The sequence below is a fragment of the Hypanus sabinus genome, chromosome 29, assembly GCF_030144855.1.
Source record: "Hypanus sabinus isolate sHypSab1 chromosome 29, sHypSab1.hap1, whole genome shotgun sequence".
Classification (NCBI taxonomy): Eukaryota; Metazoa; Chordata; class Chondrichthyes; order Myliobatiformes; family Dasyatidae; genus Hypanus; species Hypanus sabinus.
Window position 1 is genome coordinate 4,067,380 of NC_082734.1, and position 22,954 is coordinate 4,090,333.

The following is a 22,954-nucleotide window of genomic DNA, read 5'->3' on the forward strand; positions in this document are numbered from 1 at the left end:
TTCTGCCTCTCCCCTTTGCTCCTAGACCCTTCTCCCTCTCCCCTTTGCTCCTAGACCCTTCTGCCTCTCCCCTTTGCTCCTAGACCCTTCTCCCTCTCCCCTTTGCTCCTAGACCCTTCTGCCTCTCCCCTTTGCTCCTAGACTGTCCTCTCTCCCTCCCTCAACTTGGCTTGACAGCTCTCTGCCTCCCCCTGGTGTCCAGAGGGGATACTGCATCCTCAGGGTGAAGCTGGTTATGTTGAATTTCTTATGAAGTGGGTTGAAATATTTTTAGTAAAACACCTTTATTTTTCTCTTCTCCTTTCAGTCTGACTTTGTGCAACAGGACAGAAACATTCAGGGGAATCTCTGGCACTGAGAGTCGCTGCAGCATAAAAGAGAAATATTTTGCTATCGCATTTGAATTTACATTCACTTTTAAACCGAGGAAACCTGTAGGCCTCAATAAATCCTTCCAATTGATGGAAAATAGTAAGTTGGTCTTGAGAGTATTTGTCGTGTTTTTCCTTGTCACCCGATTCCAACGGTCAGACCCACTTTCAGTGATTCTGCAGTTTGTGTTCTCGGTGTTACTTATTTACTTTGTGACCCTTCCGGCCTTTCAATCCACTCCGCCCCAGCCCTGATTTAACCCTAACCTGATCGTGGAATAATTTACAATGCCCGACTAGCCTGCCCAGTTTGTCTTTGGAGCGCGCATGCACCGCACAGGAGGTGAGGAGACTCCTTGCACAGGGTGCCCGAATTGAACTCTGAACCCTGGCACCCCAAGCTGCAATACTGCCTCATTAACCGCCACGCCACCACGCTCTATTTTTTTTATTCATTCACTTATCTATCTGTTTACTTATTTGTCTGGGTATTTATTTATTTGTTTATTGAGATTCCAGCCCTTTGTTTACGCCGCCCAGCAATCCCCCGATTTAACCCTAACCTAATCGCAGGTCAATTTACAATGACCAGTTAACCTACTGACCAGTACGTCTTTGGACTGTGGGAGGAAACCAGAGCGCCCGGAGGAAACCCATGTGCTCACATGGAGAACACACGAACTCCTTACAGGCCGTGGTGGGAATTGAACCTGGGTCGCCAGTACTGTAAAGTGTTGTGCTAACCACTATGCTACCGTGACACCCAAATAATAGTGTACATGATTATCACTTTGTATTTGCACAGTTTCTCTTCTTTTACCCATTGGTTGTTTGTCAGGATTTGTGTGTAGTTTTTTGTTATTCTAATGGGAATGCCTGCAAGAAAAGGAACCTCGGTGTAGTATATGATGACATACATTGATATTAGTTTACTTTTAGATTTGAACTTTGTAAAACCAGAGGCAAGGCTCGTCCTCCAGAACTAATATTCTCAACTCTTTCAACCTTCAGTCAAGCTTCAACCTCCGTTCAACCTGACTGTTGCTGGCTTGTCGTCAGGGGGCTACCGACTGTCCTGGGAAACAGTTTACGCTGGGAATTCCTCCAGCAAACGCTTGGGAATGTTACAGTATGAAGTCAGCTACAAGCGGACTTGGGAGCCCTGGGAGGTAAGGACAGTGTGAATGCGCTGGGTCAAGCAGGTTGGACGTTGGGGACCAGGTAAGGGAAGGGAGCTGACAGTGGCCTCGGAGGTTTGATGCCGGCTCAGGGTGGATGAAGCTGAAGCGGGTTCAGGGCAGTGAGTGCCACTGGGACTGAGAAATTGACCTTCAGGTTGCTCTAAACTAGGTAGCCATCTTATCTCTGGAGGTATGAAGATCTAAGCTAGAGGTTTTGGGAAGTGTCTTTCTTTCCAGTGACAATCCCCAAAAAGAAAATGAATGACCTCTCCCTTTTGCCTTCTGCAGACTTCAGTGAGCAAAACCATCACAGGGAACGACAATCAACTTGCAATCAAGAGCACAGCTCTGATCGCCGACAGTACCTATGTTGCTCGTGTACGGGTGAGGCAGCTAAACTCCATCTATGGAGACCGCTGGAGCGTGTGGAGCTCGCTCATCCAATGGGATGTGGCGAGAAATGAGGCGGAGCCTCGAACAGGTGACTGCCGGGGGGGAGTCTGGAGGGAGGTCTGTGGGGGAAGGGCGTGGCGTCAACCAGAACGGGCCAGTATAGCAAGCTGCTTGACACGAGAGTTCTGCAGATGGTGGAAATCTTGAGCCATGTGTACAAGGTTCTGGAGAAACTCAGCAGGTCAGTCAGCATCTGTGGAGGAGATCATTTTCATATCATTACCTACAGGCGTCATCTTCATGTCTCCGAAGTTGACGTTTTGGGCTGAGACCCTTCATCAAGACTGGAGAGGAAGGGGGCAGGTGCTGGAGGGAGTGGAGGAGTTCAAGACCCAGGAGAGGACAGTTGACCATGGAAGAAAAGGGGAGGGGGAACCAGAGGAAGGTGATGGGCAGAACCTGAGGAGGGAGGAGAAGAGAAGGGGTGAGAGGGTAACAAGAATGAGGAAGGAGTAAAGAAGGAAGTTGGGAGTGGGGGGGTGGAAAAGGGAAGGGAGGTGTTGGGATCTGAGGCAAGAGCTGATTTCACTCGTTCTCTACAATGGTCATCTCCATGGGGCTGAGGCTATGAAGACCACCCAGGCTGCTGCGCTCTGTGCCCGCTGATATGATGAACTGAAACTGAGGCTTTGGGCCTGCTCCGGCCTGCTTCGGGGTTTGGATCTGAGGACTCAGTTTAGTTCAGAATCTTTTTGTTTGCTTCAATTATTTGCGTGATTTGTGTTTTTTTCCTTTCCTCTTGTGCATGAGGTGTCGGTTTTTTAAAATTTTTTTTCTTTAATTCAGTTCTTTGGGGATTCTTGCTTTGTGGCTGCTTGTAGGCGAGTGAATCCCAAGGTTGCATCATTTGCACATTCTTTAATAGTAAGTGCAGTTTGAAGATGGCAAGTGAGAGGTGAGGGGGAAGGTGGGTGGGTGGGGAGGGGAATGAATAGACAATAGACAATAGGTGCAGAAGTAGACCATTCGGCCCTTCGAGCCTGCACCGCCATTTTGAGATCATGGCTGATCATCTACTATCAATACCCAGTCCCTGCCTTGTCCCCATATCCCTTGATTCCCCTATCCATAAGATACCTACCTAGCTCCTTCTTGAAAGCATCCAGAGAATTGGCCTCCACTGCCTTCTGAGGCAGTGCATTCCAGACCCCCACAACTCTCTGGGAGAAGAAGTTTTTCCTTAACTCTGTCCTAAATGACCTACCCCTTATGCTCAAACCATGCCCTCTGGTACTGGACTCTCCCAGCATCTGGAACATATTTCCTGCCTCTATCTTGTCCAATCCCTTAATAATCTTATATGTTGCAATCAGATCCCCTCTCAATCTCCTTAATTCCAGCGTGTACAAGCCCAGTCTCTCTAACCTCTCTGCGTAAGACAGTCCAGACATCCCAGGAATTAACCTCGTGAATCTACGCTGCACTTCCTCTACAGCCAGGATGTCCTTCCTTAACCCTGGAGACCAAAACTGTACAAAATACTCCTGGTGTGCTCTCACCAGGGCCCTGTACAAATGCAAAAGGATTTCCTTGCTCTTGTACTCAATTCCCTTTGTAATAAAGGCCAACATTCCATTAGCCTTCTTCACTGCCTGCTGCACTTGCTCACTCACCTTCAGTGACTGATGAACAAGGACTCCTAGATCTCTTTATATTTCTCCCTTACCTAACTTTACACCATTCAGACAATAATCTGCCTTCCTGTTCTTACTCCCAAAGTGGATAACCTCACACTTACTCACATTAATCGTCATCTGCCAAGTATCTGCCCACTCACCCAGCCTATCCAAGTCACCCTGAATTCTCCTAACATCCTCATCACATGTCAAGTGAAGTGAAATGAAGTGAGAAACTGGGAGGTGATAGGTGGAAGAGGCAAAGGGCTGAAGAAGAAGGGGCAGGAGAGTGGGCCATGGAAGAAAGGGAAGGAGGAGGGAGGTGACGGTAGATCATGAGGAGGGAGGAGAAGGGTAACAAGAATGAGGAATGAAAAAAGACAGGAGGAGAAAAGTGAAGGGAAGGAGAGTGGGGAGGGGGGAGTTCACAGGTTAACAGACCAAAGTTAGTACCAAACCCCACAAAGTGCTATTTGGTCAGCCAATCAAAATCTGTGAAACAGCCTGAACTGGAAAGGTATTGCTGGCCCATCCCCATGACTGGAACAAGCTCCCGAAGATCCCAACCCATCATGGGGTAGCTTCACCCCCCCCCCACCCCCCGAAGGGCACTGAGGATGGTTAATAGGTGTTGATCTTCCAGACTTCCATGGAAGAGTTTAACATGCACTTTGTGGCCACTTTATTGAACACCGCCTGAAGTGGACACAGAGTATACGTTCTGTAGCCTGTCCACATATTGTGCATTCAGAGATGCTCTTCTGCACACCACTGTTGTAATTGTGGTTATCTGAGTTACTGTCACCTTCCTGTCAGCTTGAACCAGTCTGGCCATTCTCCTCTGACCTCTCTCGTTGACAAGGCATTTTCACCCACACAACTGCTGAGCGCTGGAAGCTTTTTGTTTTTCACATCACAGTGTTGTTTCCAAGCAGTTTATGTCTTGAGCCTAGATTCAGCATCTCAGACCCCAACAATAACTCACCATCAAGTAGCTGACAATATCCCTAAGCCAGATGAGATCCCTCCTTCATTTCAGTCCATCTCTGGCCTCGGGGACTCTGCAGGTTGTCCTGGGCCACTGACCATTCTCATCCTTGAGTTTCTTGGAACATGCTCCTATAGGGCGTGATGGTAGTGTCGTGGTGAGTGTGGCACTGTTACAGCTCAGAGTTCAATCCTGGCATCTTTTGAACATACCCCCTGAGGAATGGGTGGGTCTCCTCCCATTCCCCAAAAGCGAGGCCTCACTTGGAGGATTGTGCTCAACTTGGGCCATTATCTAAGAAAGGATGTGTTTACATTGGAGAGGGTTCAAAGGAGGTTTACGAAAATGATTCCAGGATTGAAAGGCGTATCGCATGAGGAGTGTCTGACGGCTCTGGGCCTCTACCCGCTGGAATTCAGAAGACTAAGGGGGGATCTCACTGAAATCTATCAAATAGTGAAAGTGGACGTGGAGAGGATGTTTCCTCTGGTGGCAAATCTAAGACCAGAGGACACAGCCTCAGAATAGAGGGGCATCCTTTTAGAATGAAGATGAGGAGGAATTTCTTTAGCCAGAGGGTGGTGAATCTGTGGAATTCCTTGCCACAGGTGGCTGTGGAGGCAAAATCTTTATGTATATTTAAGGCAGAGGTTAATAGATCTTTGATTAGTTGGGGCATGAAGAGATACTGGAGGGAAGGCAGGGGATTGGGGCTGAAATGGTGGAGCAGACTCGATGGGTCCAATAGCCTCATTCTTCAATATCTTAGAGTCTTAAAAAACATAGCAGGTAGGTCAATTGCTCGTTGTAAATTGTCCTGTGATTAGGTTAGAGTTAAATAGGGGTTACTGAACGACATGGCTCAAAGGATTGGATTGGCCTGTTCTGCATTGTATCTCCAAGGAAATAATATTGTGTGGAGGTCCCAGTCTTATTTATGCCATGACCCCTTCTATTAACTGAGGGGCTCGTGGATCCCAGGTTTGGAACCCCTGATTTAAGGGGAATCTCGTATTCTCTTACAACATAATAGGAGGCCGTTTGGCCCATCCCATCAATGCTTTTTCATCAATCCCATCTGCCCTGTAATCTGAAAGGTATAGCAGAGTACGGGGCAATAGCATAGCGGTTAGCGTTACACTCTACGTCACCTGAGATCGACAGATCAGGGTTCAAATCCCACCTCTGACTGTCAGGAGTTTGTACACTTTCACAGTGACCACTTGGGTTTCTTGCAAGTCCTCCAGTTTCCTCCCACCTTCCAAAGATTTACGGGTTGGGTTAGTCAGTTGTGGACATGCTATGTTGGTGTCGAAAGGGTGGAGAAGCTTTCAGGCTGCCCCGGCGTATCCTCAGCCCGTGACGGTTGCTGGCACGTTTCGCATGTGAGGGAGAAAGGGACTGCCCTGCCCCCTGCTGGCCAGAGGTGAAATCTGAGCTGCAGAGAGGGATCGCCATCTCAGTGAGCAAGTTTCGAAGTGAGACTCTGCCCCGCCCGCCGCCTGACGCTAACGACCTGCCCTCTCCCTCCCTTCCACAGATAAAGCCGAGATGATGCCACGAAATCTGCAGTGTTCCTACGACGGGATCCAGCAGATTGAATGCACTTGGGAGATGTTGAAGGAGTCCAGTAAATATTTCAAATTCAATCTCCACTATAGAATGGACAATGGTTCTGAGTAAGTACGCTAGCTCTGAATTTGGTCGTAAACCACCACCTCCCCCCCTCCACAAACGTCCTTTATCATACAAGTTGTCTGCGGCCCATCCAGAGTGGGGGCAGATCATTCAGTTCACCTTTCCCCATCAGCTAATGCCTCCCTGCTCTAGGAAAAATTCCAAGGGTATGACAGTATCCCGGGCCCCCAGTTACTATCTGAGGGAAATGAGAGTTGGCCACTATGTCTGTACCCACATTTGGTCTATAGACATCGAGGCCTTGGCATTCCAAATGCTTGTTGAGATGCTTGGAATGTAGTGGTAATGAAATCACTCGAGTCGAGGTGAGGGGTTGTCTGTTGGTGACTGTAGAGGTTCCACATGTTCTGGTGCGGTGCGAGCAAGAGTAAGTGGTGACTGTATTGGTGGTCGGGTCTTTTGGTTGTTTGGTCTTTCACAGCCGCCACCTGTTGTCTGCGGCCAGCGGAGGTCGATCTCCTGTAGTTCTGCTCCCTCTTGTTGTCTGCGGCCCAGCGGAGGTCGATCTCCTGTAGTTCCACTCCCTCTTGTTGTCTGCGGCCCAGCGGAGGTCGATCTCGTGTAGTTCCACTCCCTCTTGTTGTCTGCGGCCCAGCGGAGGTCGATCTCCTGTAGTTCCACTCCCTCTTGTTGTCTGCGGCCCAGCGGAGGTCGATCTCCTGTAGTTCCACTCCCTCTTGTTGTCTGCGGCCCAGCGGAGGTCGATCTCCTGTAGTTCCACTCCCTCTTGTTGTCTGCGGCCCAGCGGAGGTCGATCTCCTGTAGTTCCACTCCCTCTTGTTGTCTGCGGCCCAGCGGAGGTCGATCTCCTGTAGTTCCGCTCCCTCTTGTTGTCTGCGGCCCAGCGGAGGTCGATCTCGTGTAGTTCCGCTCCCTCTTGTTGTCTGCGGCCCAGCGGAGGTCGATCTCGTGTAGTTCCGCTCCCTCTTGTTGTCTGCGGCCCAGCGGAGGTCGATCTCGTGTAGTTCCGCTCCCTCTTGTTGTCTGCGGCCCAGCGGAGGTCGATCTCCTGTAGTTCCGCTCCCTCTTGTTGTCTGCGGCCCAGCGGAGGTCGATCTCCTGTAGTTCCGCTCCCTCTTGTTGTCTGCGGCCCAGCGGAGGTCGATCTCGTGTAGTTCCGCTCCCTCTTGTTGTCTGCGGCCCAGCGGAGGTCGATCTCCTGTAGTTCCGCTCCCTCTTGTTGTCTGCGGCCCAGCGGAGGTCGATCTCGTGTAGTTCCGCTCCCTCTTGTTGTCTGCGGCCCAGCGGAGGTCGATCTCCTGTAGTTCCGCTCCCTCTTGTTGTCTGCGGCCCAGCGGAGGTCGATCTCATGTAGTTCCGCTCCCACTTGTTGTCTGCGGCCCAGCGGAGGTCGATCTCCTGTAGTTCCTCGCCCTCTTGTTGTCTGCGGCCCAGCGGAGGTCGATCTCCTGTAGTTCCACTCCCTCTTGTTGTCTGCGGCCCAGCGGAGGTTGATCTCCTGTAGTTCCGCTCCCTCTTGTTGTCTGCGGCCCAGCGGAGGTCGATCTCGTGTAGTTCCTCGCCCTCTTGTTGTCTGCGGCCCAGCGGAGGTCGATCTCCTGTAGTTCCGCTCCCTCTTGTTGTCTGCGGCCCAGCGGAGGTCGATCTCCTGTTGTTCCGCTCCCTCTTGTTGTCTGCGGCCCAGCGGAGGTCGATCTCCTGTAGTTCCTCGCCCTCTTGTTGTCTGGGGCCCAGCGGAGGTCGATCTCCTGTAGTTCCACTCCCTCTTGTTGTCTGCGGCCCAGCGGAGGTCGATCTCCTGTAGTTCCGCTCCCTCTTGTTGTCTGCGGCCCAGCGGAGGTCGATCTCCTGTAGTTCCGCTCCCTCTTGTTGTCTGCGGCCCAGCGGAGGTCGATCTCCTGTAGTTCCGCTCCCTCTTGTTGTCTGCGGCCCAGCGGAGGTCGATCTCCTGTAGTTCCACTCCCTCTTGTTGTCTGCGGCCCAGCGGAGGTCGATCTCCTGTAGTTCCGCTCCCTCTTGTTGTCTGCGGCCCAGCGGAGGTCGATCTCCTGTAGTTCCGCTCCCTCTTGTTGTCTGCGGCCCAGCGGAGGTCGATCTCCTGTAGTTCCGCTCCCTCTTGTTGTCTGCGGCCCAGCGGAGGTCGATCTCCTGTAATTCCGCTCCCTCTTGTTGTCTGCGGCCCAGCGGAGGTCGATCTCCTGTAGTTCCGCTCCCTCTTGTTGTCTGCGGCCCAGCGGAGGTCGATCTCCTGTAGTTCCTCGCCCTCTTGTTGTCTGCGGCCCAGCGGAGGTCGATCTCGTGTAGTTTCGCTCCCTCTTGAACAGCTTTCCTCCAGGTGCACCAGCTGCTGTGTCTTCCCAGTTTTGTTGAAGATTTTTCAGGCTGATGTTGGTGTTATCTATGAAGCGTTTCCTTTACCCAATGGGGCTCGCTGACCTTTCTTCAACCGGGAGTAAAAGTTCCTGAACTGCAGAACACAAGAACAGGCCATTCAGCCCATCATGTTTTACTGACCCTGATTCCAATCCCCTGTGTCTGCATACAACCCCAATCTCCCCATTCCCTGCCTAAATATCTCTTACTATCTACTTCTACCATAGATCCATGGGAAGGAAATTGGCCAAACACAGGCAAGTGGGACCAGCTTGGAAAACCATCTTGGTCAGCAAGGAGCAGTTCGGCTGAAGGGACAGTTTCTGCACTAAGGACAACACCGAGCTTCTCATTAATTAGAATCCTTTCTTCCTTTCCAGGAAGCAGGCATGTCAGGTATCCGAGATAGTCCACGTTTACCCACACCTCACAGTTCATCGCTGTAACATAACTGTGCCTGACCAGGAAGGCCTGGAGAATTACGAGGTGTTCCTGAAGCTCGTCAAGCAGTCGATGAGATACAAGCCTTCTAAAAACAGTGAGTTCACTCACAGGCCGTCAGGGTGACGTAACGATTAGCGTAATGGTGTACAGCGCCGGCTCTAACATTGGGACTCAATTCCCGTCACTGTAAGGGGTTTGTTCTCCCCGTGACTGTCCGGGATTTTTCCGGGCGCTCCAATTCCCTTGCACATTCTGAGGGACAGGTTAGGGTTAGTGAGTTGTGGGAAGGCTGCCTTATCACCAGAAACATGACAACCCAGCTCATCCTCAGACTGTGCTGGGTTGGTGACACGTGAAGCTAATCTTTATCTTTGCAGTCGCTGCAGATGTTCCTGCTCAGAGATTTATCAACTCCCACCTTGTTGCATAGACTCAGAGAGTCATAAAAGTACAGCTCAGAAACAGGCCCTTTGGTCCATCTAGACCGTGCTGAACCATTTAAGCTGCTTACTCCCATTGACCTGCACCGGGACCACAGCCCTCCATACCCCTACCATCCATGTAACACCTCTTAAACGTTGAAATCAAGCTCACATCTACCACTTGTGCTGGCAACTTGTTCCATACACTCACGCCCCTCTGAGTGAAGAGGTTTCCCTTAAACTTTCACCTTTCACCCTTAACCCATGACCTCTGGTTGTTGTCCCACCCAGCCTCAGTGGAAAAACCTGCTTGCATTGACCCTATCCACAACCCTCATAATTTTGTATCCCTCTGTCAAATCTCCTCGCTGTCTTCTACATTCCAGGAAATAAGTCTTAACCTATTCAATCTTCAATCATAAAATTCTATTTTCTTTTTATTTTCCTGCAAGAAAATTATTCTCAAGGTAGTCTATGGTGACATATATGTACTTTGATAATAATTATACTTTGAACTTTGGTCAGCCATGATCATATTGAATAGTAGGGTAGGCTTGATGGGCCGAATAGACAATAGACAGTAGGTGCAGGAGTAGGCCATTCAGCCCTTCTAGCCAGCACTGCCATTCACTGTGATCATGGCTGATCATTCACAATCAGTACCCTGTTCCTGCCCTCTCCCCATATCCCTTGACCCCGCTATCTATAAGAGCTCTATCTAACTCTCTCTTGAATGCATCCAGAGACTTAGCCTCCACTGCCTTCTGGGGCAGAGCATTCCACATATCCACCGCTCTCTGGGTGAAAAAGTTTTTCCGCATCTCTGTTCTAAATGGCCTACCCCTTATTCTTAAACTGTGGCCTCTAGTTCTGGACTCACCCATCAGCGGGAACATGCTTCCTGCCTCCAGTGTGTCCAATCCCTTAATAATCTTATATGTTTCAATCAGATCCCCTCTCATCCTTCTAAATTCCAGTGTATACAAGCCTAGTCACTCCAATCTTTCAACATATGACAGTCCCGCCATTCCGGGAATTAACCTTGTGAACCTACGCTGCACTCCCTCAATAGCAAGAATGTCCCTCCTCAAATTTGGAGACCAAAACTGAACACAATACTCCAGGTGTGGTCTCACCAGGGCCCTGTACAACTGCAGAAGGACCTCTTTGCTCCTATACTCAACTCCCCCTGTTATGAAGGCCAGCATGCCATTAGCTTTCTTCACTGCCTGTTGTACCTGCATGCTTACTTTCAGAGACTGATGAACAAGGACACCTAGAACTCGTTGTACTTCTCCTTTTCCTAACTTGACTCCATTTGGATAGTAATCTGATAGAATGGCCTAATCCTTCCCGTGGTTAATTTATTTATTTGGTGATACAGCGCAGAATAGGCCCTTCTCACCTTTCGAGGAATGCCAACCAGCAACTCCGGGAGCTCCGGTTTCCTCCCACAGTCCAAGACGTACCGGTTGGTAGATTAAGTGGTCATTGTGAATTGCTCTGGGATTAGGTCGGGGTTAGATCGTGGCAACTGTTGGGCGGCCTGGCTCTAAGGGCTGGAAGGGCCTATTCCGTGCTAACTCAAAAGAAAGAAGGAGATTGAAAAATGGATTAATTCTTTACTGGTGATCTTTTGTCTGTTAGTTAAACCAATTGCCCCTTTCAATTTGAAGTCGGAGGAGTTGAATGACGGGAGATTTCAGCTGGAATGGAACAGCACCAATGCATACAAGTTAAACTATGAGATCAACTACAAGAAGAAGAATGCATCTTGGAAGGTATGTGAAGACCAGCTGCCAGTCACCCCCATCTCTATCGGCAAGTGCTGATACACAAGCTTCTGCATACGGTTGTGGAAATTATGTGTGCACGAGTGGATATGGAGAGGATGTTTCCTGTAGCAGGGGAGGTCTCTGACCTGAAGGGGCAGCCTCAGTATAGGATGATGGTCTTTTACAGCAGAGGTTGTTACAGCCAGGGGTGGTAGTGGGGGTGAGCTCCCACTGCCTATTAGATGCTCCCAATGGCGTGCGTCTCAAATCGCCTCTGACAGCCAAGTCCGCCTCCTGGCCTTCACGTGTGGCCTAGCTACGAAGCCCTGCAGTACAGGAGAAGGGTCGCAGTTATTCCCCCTCAACTCCATTCTCCTGCCCGCTTGCCATGGCCTCGCCATAGATTGTGGAAACAGTTCAGTGTTGAGTTGAGTGAAGTTCTCCACGTTGGTTCAAAAGCCTGATAAGGGCAATAACTGCTGCTGAACTTGGTGGTGTGGGACCTGGGGCCCCTTATCTCCTTCCTGATGGCAGCAGGGGGCAGAGAGCATGGCGAGGAGGGTGTGGGCCCTTGATGGTGGATGTTTGGAAGTGTGGAAATAATAACTGAGGCTGAGGATGGTGGAATCTGATGGGAGAGTGAGGTGGAGATTGGAACCAAATAAGGGAGGTGGGAATAGTAAAGGGCGAGGACCCAGTGGAGGAAGTGCGCAGGTGATGGGCAGATGGAGTGGGTGGAGAAGGAGGAAGAAACGAGGTGATGGGGAGGGGGGGCTTTATAGATTAGGAGGGGCTGGGTGATCAAGAGAAGAGAGAACACAGAATTAGGCCCTTCAGCCCATCCAGCCCATGCCAGCCTAGCCTGCTGAGTCCCATCTTCCTGTCCTCCATTAGCATCTCTTCAATGTACCCATCCAACCTTCTCTGAAAAACTTATTACTGAACTTCCATCTGCTGGCAGCTCATTTCACACTCATACCACCCTCTGGAAGAAAAAGTTCCTTCAGATATTTCACCTTTCACCCTTAACCTGTGACCTTTATTTCCAAGTTCAGCCAAGCTGAGGGGAAAATACCTACATGTATTCACCCTATTGATATGCCTCATCATTTTGTATTCCTCAACAAAGGAGTGGAAGGAAGAGGTTACAATCACTAATGGAGATTTTAGGATTTATTTGGATGAAATGTGTCTATATGGGCTGTTTCCACCATGGTGAAGGTTAACACCATTGAATTTCCCTCTTCTAGGGTTCTGAGGTGAAGAGTATTCCCCAAAACACCAGATCATTCACCCTGCCGAAACACTCCCTGGAACCGTCCAGCCATTACGTAGTCCGAGTGCGAGCAAAGGTTGACTGCATCCCAAAAGAACCTGACTGCTACGAGGGGCCCTGGAGTGACTGGAGTTCGACCACACAGATCATCACTGGTCCAGGTATTTCAAACTTTAGTACATGGGTTTAGAGGGATATGACCTTTGTGTAGCTGATGGGACTAGGCAGAAGATCAGAATGACATGGACTAGATAGGTCAAGGGGCCTGTATCCTTGCTGTAGGACTCTATTTCTTCTGAAGATTACAGCAGCAATCTGAACGTAAACACGGGGAAATCTGCAGATGCTGGAAATTCAAGCTACACGCGCAAAATGCTGGAGGCAGCTATCTATACACCTTTACCACTGTTAGTTAGTAACTTTGAAAGTCTTTCCAGAATATCGAAAGGCCAGACAGAGTGGACATGAAGAGGATGTTTCCTATAGTGGGGGAGTCTAGGACCAGAGGGCACAGATAGAGTGGATGTGGAGAGGATGTTTCTTGTAGTGGGGGAGTCTAGGACCAGAGGACACAGATAGAGTGGATGTGGGGAGGATGTTTCCTATAGTGGGGGAGTCTAGGACCAGAGGACACAGATAGAGTGGATGTGGAGAGGATGTTTCCTATAGTGGGGGAGTCTAGGACCAGAGGACACAGGTAGAGTGGATGTGGAGAGGATGTTTCCTATAGTGGGGGAGTCTAGGACCAGAGGACACAGATAGAGTGGATGTGGAGAGGATGTTTCCTATAGTGGGGGAGTCTGGGACCAGAGGACACAGACAGAGTGGATGTGGGGAGGATATTTCCTATAGTGGGGGAGTCTATGACCAGAGGACACAGATAGAGTGGATGTGAAGAGGATGTTTCCTATAGTGGGGGAGTCTAGGACCAGAGGACACAGATAGAGTGGATGTGGAGAGGATGTTTCCTATAGTGGGGGAGTCTGGGACCAGAGGACACACAGGTAGAGTGGATGTGGAGAGGATGTTTCCTATAGTGGGGGAGTCTGGGACCAGAGGACACAGACAGAGTGGATGTGGGGAGGATGTTTCCTATTGTGGGGGAGTCCAGGACCAGAGGACACAGATAGAGTGGATGTGGAGAGGATGTTTCCTATAGTGGGGGAGTCTAGGACCAGAGGACACAGATAGAGTGGATGTGGAGAGGATGTTTCCTATAGTGGGGGAGTCTATGACCAGAGGACACAGATAGAGTGGATGTGGGGAGGATGTTTCCTATAGTGGGGGAGTCTAGGACCAGAGGGCACAGATAGAGTGGATGTGGAGAGGATGTTTCCTATAGTGGGGGAGTCTAGGACCAGAGGACACAGATAGAGTGGATGTGGAGAGGATGTTTCCTATAGTGGGGGAGTCTAGGACCAGAGGACACAGATAGAGTGGATGTGGGGAGGATGTTTCCTATAGTGGGGGAGTCTAGGACCAGAGGGCACAGATAGAGTGGATGTGGAGAGGATGTTTCCTATAGTGGGGGAGTCTAGGACCAGAGGACACAGATAGAGTGGATGTGGAGAGGATGTTTCCTATAGTGGGGGAGTCTAGGACCAGAGGACACAGATAGAGTGGATGTGGAGAGGATGTTTCCTATAGTGGGGGAGTCTATGACCAGAGGACACAGACAGAGTGGATGTGGAGAGGATGTTTCCTATAGTGGGGGAGTCTAGGACCAGAGGACACAGATAGAGTGGATGTGGAGAGGATGTTTCCTATAGTGGGGGAGTCTAGGACCAGAGGACACAGATAGAGTGGATGTGGAGAGGATGTTTCCTATAGTGGGGGAGTCTAGGACCAGAGGACACAGATAGAGTGGATGTGGAGAGGATGTTTCCTATAGTGGGGGAGTCTAGGACCAGAGGACACAGATAGAGTGGATGTGGAGAGGATGTTTCCTATAGTGGGGGAGTCTATGACCAGAGGACACAGACAGAGTGGATGTGGAGAGGATGTTTCCTATAGTGGGGGAGTCTAGGACCAGAGGGCACAGATAGAGTGGATGTGGAGAGGATGTTTCCTATAGTGGGGGAGTCTAGGACCAGAGGACACAGATAGAGTGGATGTGGAGAGGATGTTTCCTATAGAGGGGTAGTCTACCACCAGAGGATACAGATAGACTGGATGTGGAGAGGATGTTTCCTATAGTGGGGGAGTCTCGGACCAGAGGACACAGATAGAGTGGATGTGGAGAGGATGTTTCCTATAGTGGGGGTGTCTGGGACCAGAGGACACTGATAGAGTGGATGTGGAGAGGATGTTTCCTATAGTGGGGGAGTCTAGGACCAGAGGACATGGACAGAGTGGACGTGGAGAGAATGTTTCCTATAGTGGGGGAGTCTAGAACCAGAGGGCACAGATAGAGTGGACGTGGAGAGGATGTTTCCTATGGTGGAGGAGTCTAGGATCAGAGGACACAGATAGAGTGGATGTGGAGAGGATGTTTCCTATAGTGGGGGAGTCTAGGACCAGAAGACACAGATAGAGTGGATGTGGAGAGGATGTTTCCTATAGTGGGGGAGTCTGGGACCACAGATAGAGTGGATGTGGAGAGGATGTTTCCTATAGTGGGGGAGTCTGGGACCACAGATAGAGTGGATGTGGAGAGGATGTTTCCTATAGTGGGGGAGTCTGGGACCACAGATAGAGTGGATGTGGAGAGGATGTTTCCTATAGTGGGGGAGTCTAGGACCAGAGGACACAGACAGAGTGGATGTGGAGAGGATGTTTCCTATAGTGGGGGAGTCTATGACCAGAGGACACAGATAGAGTGGATGTGGAGAGGATGTTTCCTATAGTGGGGGAGTCTATGACCAGAGGACACAGACAGAGTGGATGTGGAGAGGATGTTTCCTATAGTGGGGGAGTCTAGGACCAGAGGGCACAGATAGAGTGGATGTGGAGAGGATGTTTCCTATAGTGGGGGAGTCTAGGACCAGAGGACACAGATAGAGTGGATGTGGAGAGGATGTTTCCTATAGTGGGGGAGTCTAGGACCAGAGGACACAGATAGAGTGGATGTGGAGAGGATGTTTCCTATAGTGGGGGAGTCTAGGACCAGAGGACACAGATAGAGTGGATGTGGAGAGGATGTTTCCTATAGTGGGGGAGTCTATGACCAGAGGACACAGATAGAGTGGATGTGGAGAGGATGTTTCCTATAGTGGGGGAGTCTATGACCTGAGGACACAGACAGAGTGGATGTGGAGAGGATGTTTCCTATAGTGGGGGAGTCTAGGACCAGAGGGCACAGATAGAGTGGATGTGGAGAGGATGTTTCCTATAGTGGGGGAGTCTAGGACCAGAGGACACAGATAGAGTGGATGTGGAGAGGATGTTTCCTATAGTGGGGGAGTCTAGGACCAGAGGACACAGATAGAGTGGATGTGGAGAGGATGTTTCCTATAGTGGGGGAGTCTAGGACCAGAGGACACAGATAGAGTGGATGTGGAGAGGATGTTTCCTATAGTGGGGGAGTCTAGGACCAGAGGACACAGATAGAGTGGATGTGGAGAGGATGTTTCCTATAGTGAGGGTGTCTGGGACCAGAGGACACTGATAGAGTGGATGTGGAGAGGATGTTTCCTATAGTGGGGGAGACTAGGACCAGAGGACATGGACAGAGTGGACGTGGAGAGAATGTTTCCTATAGTGGGGGAGTCTAGAACCAGAGGGCACAGATAGAGTGGACGTGGAGAGGATGTTTCCTATAGTGGAGGAGTCTAGGATCAGAGGACACAGATAGAGTGGATGTGGAGAGGATGTTTCCTATAGTGGGGGAGTCTAGGACCAGAAGACACAGCCCCAGAGTACAAGGATGTTCCTTTGGAACAGAGATGAGGAGGTATTTCTCCAGAAGGAGGCAAATCTGTGGAGCCCAACTCATTGATAAGTTCTTGCTTAGTCAGGATGCCAAAGATTATGGGGAGAGACAAGAAAATGGGGTTGAGAGGGATAATAAATCAGCCATGAATAGCAGAGCAGATTCAATGGGTCAAATGGTTTAATTGTGTTCCTGTGTCTCATGGTCTAACAGTGTAGGATAAGCAACCTTGGGCTATGTTCATTGTCAATCTTCTCCGTCTGCTGTCCCTTGGTATTGAGGATGACCTGTCTTTGTGCCAGGCCTCCGGATTATGAAGTGGTTTATGGGGCCAATATGGGAACCATAGAGTCTTCCACGGAGTGAAGGGACAGGTTATGCATGATGGGCTGAGTGGCCTCGGACGGTGGACTCATTCCACTCCTTACGTGGGACCTGCAGCTGACTGGCTCGTGACCGCGACGCTCGCAGTTCCATCCCAAGTCTGCCTGGCCTTGGGCTGGAGGATCCCAGCAATCAGTGGGGATGTGGCTTTTCTGCAGAGATATTACATCATTCCCTCTTCAAATAGAATGCTTTTTACAGGCAGGCAAACTCCTTGAACAACCCTACAGCGCTGGATTCATATAAATAGTGAGATTCAGAACTGTTTGATGTCATTTCCCGTACGCAAGTATAAATGAGGTTAAAGTAATTGTTACTCCGAATCCAATGCAACATAAAAAGCACAAAATAAAGAAGGCAATAATAGAAACAGAATAAATGTAAATACATAAGTTAGGTTATACACATTGATTGATTGTATGTCCATAAAGTGACACTAGACGCAGGCATGTCTGTACATAGGGTGACTGATGGGAAATGGCTAGTGGTGGTTGGGTGTGGAGGGGTTGGGTTAGCCTTACTGCTTGGGGAAAGTAACTGTTTTTGAGTCTGGTGGTCTTGGCGTGGATGCTACGTAGCCGCCTCCCTGATGGGAGTGGGACAGACAGACCGTGAGCAGGTGGCGGGATCCTTCCTGATGTTACTGGCCCTTTCCCAGCAGCGTTCTGCATTTATGTCCTTGATGGTGGCTAGACTGCTGCTGGTGATACGTTGGGCATTTTCGAGTAGCTGTTGTAGATTTGTGGATGCGGTTCCCAGCACGATGCAGGATGTTCTCTACAGCGCACCTTTAGAATAGTGTGAGTATAGATGTGTGCAGTCCAGCTCTTTTCAGCCTCCTCAGAAAGTGGAGGCATTGGTGAATTTTCCTGATTAAAAACATTGAATTGTCCATTTTGTAGCATATGGAATAAGTCGCATTCCTAGCGGCTCTCTTTTTTGTTATATTTTATGTCCCACTGACAGATCCTTTTTAGATTTGATGATTTATTACTTCTACTGAAGGTTTTATTATTTCTACTGAAGGATTTATGACTAAATTACAATGGCCGAAAAAAGTCGTTCTGGTATTGAACTGAGAAGCGGCAAGACTTTTCCTGAAACGGAGCAAATGGAACAAACCAAGAAAACAGAGGAACCTGTTACACTAACGGGAATATTTTCTTCAATACAAGACATGAAATCGGAATTTGGATCGCTTAGTATTAAAATTGATAAGCTGGCCGGTTCAAACGGGAAGCTTGAAAAAGCTAATTCTACGATTCAAGACTCTCCGGAAAACTTGGACTCTCAACTTCAAACACTTCAGCAGACTACAACCCGAATCGAGAGTGAGCATGATCGATTCAAGCAAACTATTAACGATCAAGGAATGAAGATATCTTCAATGGAAAATAAAATCAATGTAATTACCTCAAAACTATCTAAAACGAAGAAAGGAAAGGTTGACTTAGATAGTAGAGGGCGTTGGAGGAATCTGCGTATTCTGGGACTGCCTGAAAATACTGAAGCTGGCGATCTGTTAAAATTCTTTTCAGATATGCTGTACTCACTTTTCAATGAGTCCCTTGAAACTAGCCCCTTAATTGACAGAGCCCACAGAATTCCATTTTCTCGGTGTTTACCATCTTAGGCCAGTTGTACTTTCTTTGCATTATTACACGACTAAAGAAGCTGTTCTTCAAGAAGCCAGAAAGAAGCGGAAATTAATCTTTAATTCAACACAGCTTGGTGTAGTCGAAGACTATCCTCCTGAAATCTTTGCCGAAAGAAAGAAATATCAAGAAGTTATGAGTGAAATGTATAAATTAGATTTGAACCCCTCCCTTTGCTTTCCAGCAAAGCTGATAATTTTTCCTGAAAAATCTCAGTCACTGAGAATCTACTCTCCCCAGGAGGGATGGGAGTATATTAAAAATCTTCAAGTTAAGCCTACTGAATAAAATATTAAAGTTATTCCGATTACTCAATAGGCAATTTTGAAGTATTTGCTGTATGAGTTGTTTATGGAGCTTTTGAGTTAAGTACATTCGATACCTTTTCATTCTTTGGTATGGGACGTGGCTGATTTTTTTTACCTTATTAATAATTAGTATATATACAACTGTCTTGTAGGGAACCTTTATAGTATTGTTCTTTAATAAATATGTGCTTAAGCTACTTTAGCTGATTCTGAAATGGCCATTGTTGATTATGTTTTTGTTAATGTTAGACATAACACTATAATAGTTGAATTCTGCTTGTGTCTTTTATTATGGCTATTTTCTGTGAGATCTTTGCTTTATTGTAATATACGGAGCTGCAAGGTGCAGAACAGGGTTAAGTGTTATTAGTCAGCATGGGACCAGCCTATCGGTTTCTTAGTTTCTATCTCTCGGGAGGCAGGAGGGGGGAGGAGTCTATTAGAGTAGTTCTTTTGATGGATTTCTCCTTCTGGTTGTACCTGCGCCTTTAGGTTTAATCTGTACTTGCATAACATTTCTTTTATATAATATTAAATACAAATTTAAACATGGATGTTAATAAAATCAGTATAATATCTTGGAATTGGAATGGTGTCAATCACCCCATTAAGCGTAAAAAGATTTTTAAGAAATTAAAAACACAATGCAGATATTACTTTTGCGCAAGAAAATCATACACGAAAGAGCCTCTGTTCCACTCGCTGTCGGATGGTAAAACAAGAGACGTTTCTATATTTCTTAGCCCCAAAATCCCTTTTGTACTCTTTAATACTACTACTGATTAGATTGGAAGATATTTAATTGTTACTGGTTTATTATGCGAGCAAAAGGTAGCTCTGGTGTGTGTATACGCACCTAATGTAGATAATTCTGATTTTCTTAAGAAACCTTTTTCTGAGTTACCGAATTTCAATGAATATAAACTGATCATGGGTGGTGACTTTAATTGTTGTTTAAATCCAGAAGGAATGTCAAATTTGGTTATATGGGACACGTTGAAATCTTTTCTTAGCAGACAGATAATCTCATATTCAGCAGCCTTGAGAAAGAAAACTAAAGCATAATTGTCAGTTCTTATTAATAAAATTAAGCAGATAGATAAAGCGTATTCAGTTAAACCTACTGAAGACCTATATAAAGAAAGGGTCGAACTTCAATCACAGTATGATTTGCTTCTGACCTTTCCCATTGAACAGCAATTTTTTAAATCTAAAAGTTTATTTTATATACATGGGGAAAAATCTGCTAAACTTTTGGTGGGTCAGTTGAAGGCTGGGATGGTCAGAAGACAGATTTTAAAAATACATCGACCAGATAGAACAGAAACTTAAGATTCTTATGAAATTAATAAGATATTTATGGACTTCTATTCTAACCTTTATAAATCTGAATTCTCTAATAGCACTATTATTATGAATAGATTTTTGCAAAGGTTAAACATACCTCAAATTACGATTCAAGATGTTGATATGTTAGATGCACCTATTAAACAAGAGGAGAGAGCCAAGGCTATATCCTCTCTGCAGTTAGGTAGAGCTCCGGGACCTGATGATTATTCGGTAGAATTTTACAAGACTCTTCATGAAATGCTTATACCATATCTTCATCAACCGTTTACCGACTCTACATCCTCTGGGAACCTTCCTAAAACTTTTTATGAGGCACTAATTACATTGATTCCAAAAAAAGGAAAAGACCCACTGGAATGTGTACCCTATAGAACTATTTCTTTACTGAATGTAGATTTTAAAATCCTCTCTAAGATTCTAGCAAATAAGCTTGAGAATATCTTGCCTAATGTTATCTCAAATGATCGAATAGGATTTATAAAAAAATAAGTACTCATATTTTAATATTCGAAGATTGTTAAATATCATTTATTCCCCCTCAGCCAAAGAATCTGAATGTATTGTATCTTTGGATGCAGAGAAAGCCTTTGATAGGGTGGAGTGGCCTTATCTATTTCAGGTTTTGAAGAAGTTTAATTTTGGTCCAGGATTTATTTCCTGGATTAAATTGATTTATCATGCCCCGGTAGCTGCAGTTATAACTAATAATCAAAAGTCTCCTTATATTAGATTATATAGAGATACCTGTCAGGGTTGTCCCCTCAGTCCTTTATTATTTAATTTGGCTTTAGAACCACTTGCTATTGCTCTTAGGGATTCTAATTCTGTGCGGGGTATTAAGAGAAGGGATAAATTACATAAGATTTCATTATACGCAGATGATTTATTAGTTTACATTTCAAATCCTAGGAAATCTATTCCTTTTATGTTATCTATACTTATGGAATTTGTTATTTTTTCTTAATTAAGTGAATTATTTCCTATTAATAATTATTCTGATTATTATGATCAAATACCTTTTAATATTGCCAAAAACCATTTCACTTACCTTGGTACCAAAATTACTAAAAATTTTAAAGACCTATATAGGTAAAATTTCTTCCCTTTAGTTGAATATACTCAACAGGCGCTTTCTAAATGGTCACCTATATCGATGTCATTGATAGGTCAAATAAATGCTATAAAAATGGATATTCTACCGAAATTTTTATATATATTTCAAGCAGTTCCCTCTTTTGTTCCAAAAGCATTTTTTGATAAAATAGATTCTCTGATTTTGTCTTATGTTTGGAATAACAAAAGTTCTGGAGTGAATAAACTTTTATTGCAAAACCAAAAAAAGATGGAGGACTGGCTTTACCAAACTTTAGATTTTATTATTGGGCAATTAATATTTGTTATATTACTTTTTGGATTCATGATACAGATGACCAAGATCACCCTTCACGTTTACAGTTGGAGGAAAATTCAGTAATGGGGTTTTCGTTAGCTTCTTTATCAGGAGCTCCTCTTCCATTTTCGCTCTCCAGAATAGGTAGAAAAGCTCGCAACCCTATTGTTAAACATACTTTAAAAATTTGGTTTCAGTTTCATAGATTTTTTGAATTAAATGATTTTCTACTTTCTAGTAATATTTATTTTCTTTTTTAAACCATCAACTTTGGATTAGGCTTTTTTAACATGGAAAATTAAGGGTATAAAAACTTTTTTAGATTTGTTTTAACAGGACTGTTTAATGTCCTTTTCACAGTTAATGGATAAATATGATATCTGTAAAACACATTTTTTCAGATATTTACAGGTTAGGAATTTTTAATGTGATTTTTTACTGAATTACCCCTTGGCCTGCTCTTTAAATTTGGGTTATGCTATTTTTCAGCTTAAACCTTTTCAAAAATGATTAATAGCTATCATTTATAAACAGTTAATGAATGCTCGCATGACGCCTAATGATAGGGTTCAACGAACCTGGGAAGTAGAACTTCAACTCATTCTCAGATAACCAATGGAGTAAAATTTATTATTTAGTCAATAATTCATCTATCTGTGCACGCCATATCTTAATTCAGTTTAAGATAGTACACAGGGCCCATATGTCCAAAGATAAATTGGCGCATATTTTTCCTAATATAAGCCCTATTTGTGACTGATGTAATGCAGAAGTGGTTACTCTAACTTATATGTTTTGGTGGTGTGTAAGTTGAAACAATTTTTGGAGGGATGTGTTTGGAATATTTTCTAAAGTTATAGATGTGAATGTTCAATCTAATCCACTTACAGCAATTTTTGGGATTATTCCAGAGGAAGCAAGCAAAGACTCTGCTTCCACCCAACATGTGATAGCTTTTCCAACGTTACTGGCTAGGAGAGCTATTTTGCTACACTGGAAAGAATCTAACTCGCCTACTGTTTTAATTGGCTCTCCTCCATTACGTCATGCCTAAGCGTGGAAAAAATTAGAAGCCGGACGTTTGATACATCTTTTAATTTTGAATAAATCTGGTGACCCTTTATTCAATACTTTCACATGATTTAATCCATTTATTTATTTATTTATTTATTTTTCTTTACTCTTTTCTGAAAATCCTTATCCGTGAAGGTTCGGAGATGACTGGAAGGATGTTTTTTTCCCCCTCTCTCTTTTTTTTAATTTTATCCTCAATTGGACTGCCCAATCTTTCCTTTTCTTTCCTTTTTCTTTCTTTTTTTTTCGTCTTAGTTAGTTAGTGTTTTTTTTTCCTTCATCAAATAAAATTTCCAATCTTTTTTTTATGATTGCTATGAGATGTAGTTTTTTAACCATTGTATATATAACAGCGTAATATTTT

General features: G+C 46.1%; 1 protein-coding gene across 2 annotated transcripts in view; it reads left to right on the forward strand.

Moving 5' to 3' along the window:
• The window catches only part of csf2rb (colony stimulating factor 2 receptor subunit beta), a 78,836-nt gene that overhangs the window by 46,943 nt on the left and 8,939 nt on the right, over positions 1-22,954 (forward strand). For both annotated transcript variants that reach the window (XM_059953437.1, XM_059953438.1), the window contains exons 4-10: positions 308-471; positions 1,383-1,540; positions 1,841-2,033; positions 6,150-6,288; positions 9,022-9,179; positions 11,155-11,288; positions 12,533-12,719. In XM_059953437.1, the coding sequence (XP_059809420.1) occupies positions 308-471; positions 1,383-1,540; positions 1,841-2,033; positions 6,150-6,288; positions 9,022-9,179; positions 11,155-11,288; positions 12,533-12,719 (1,133 nt within the window). The remainder of the gene's footprint in view (positions 1-307; positions 472-1,382; positions 1,541-1,840; positions 2,034-6,149; positions 6,289-9,021; positions 9,180-11,154; positions 11,289-12,532; positions 12,720-22,954) is intronic.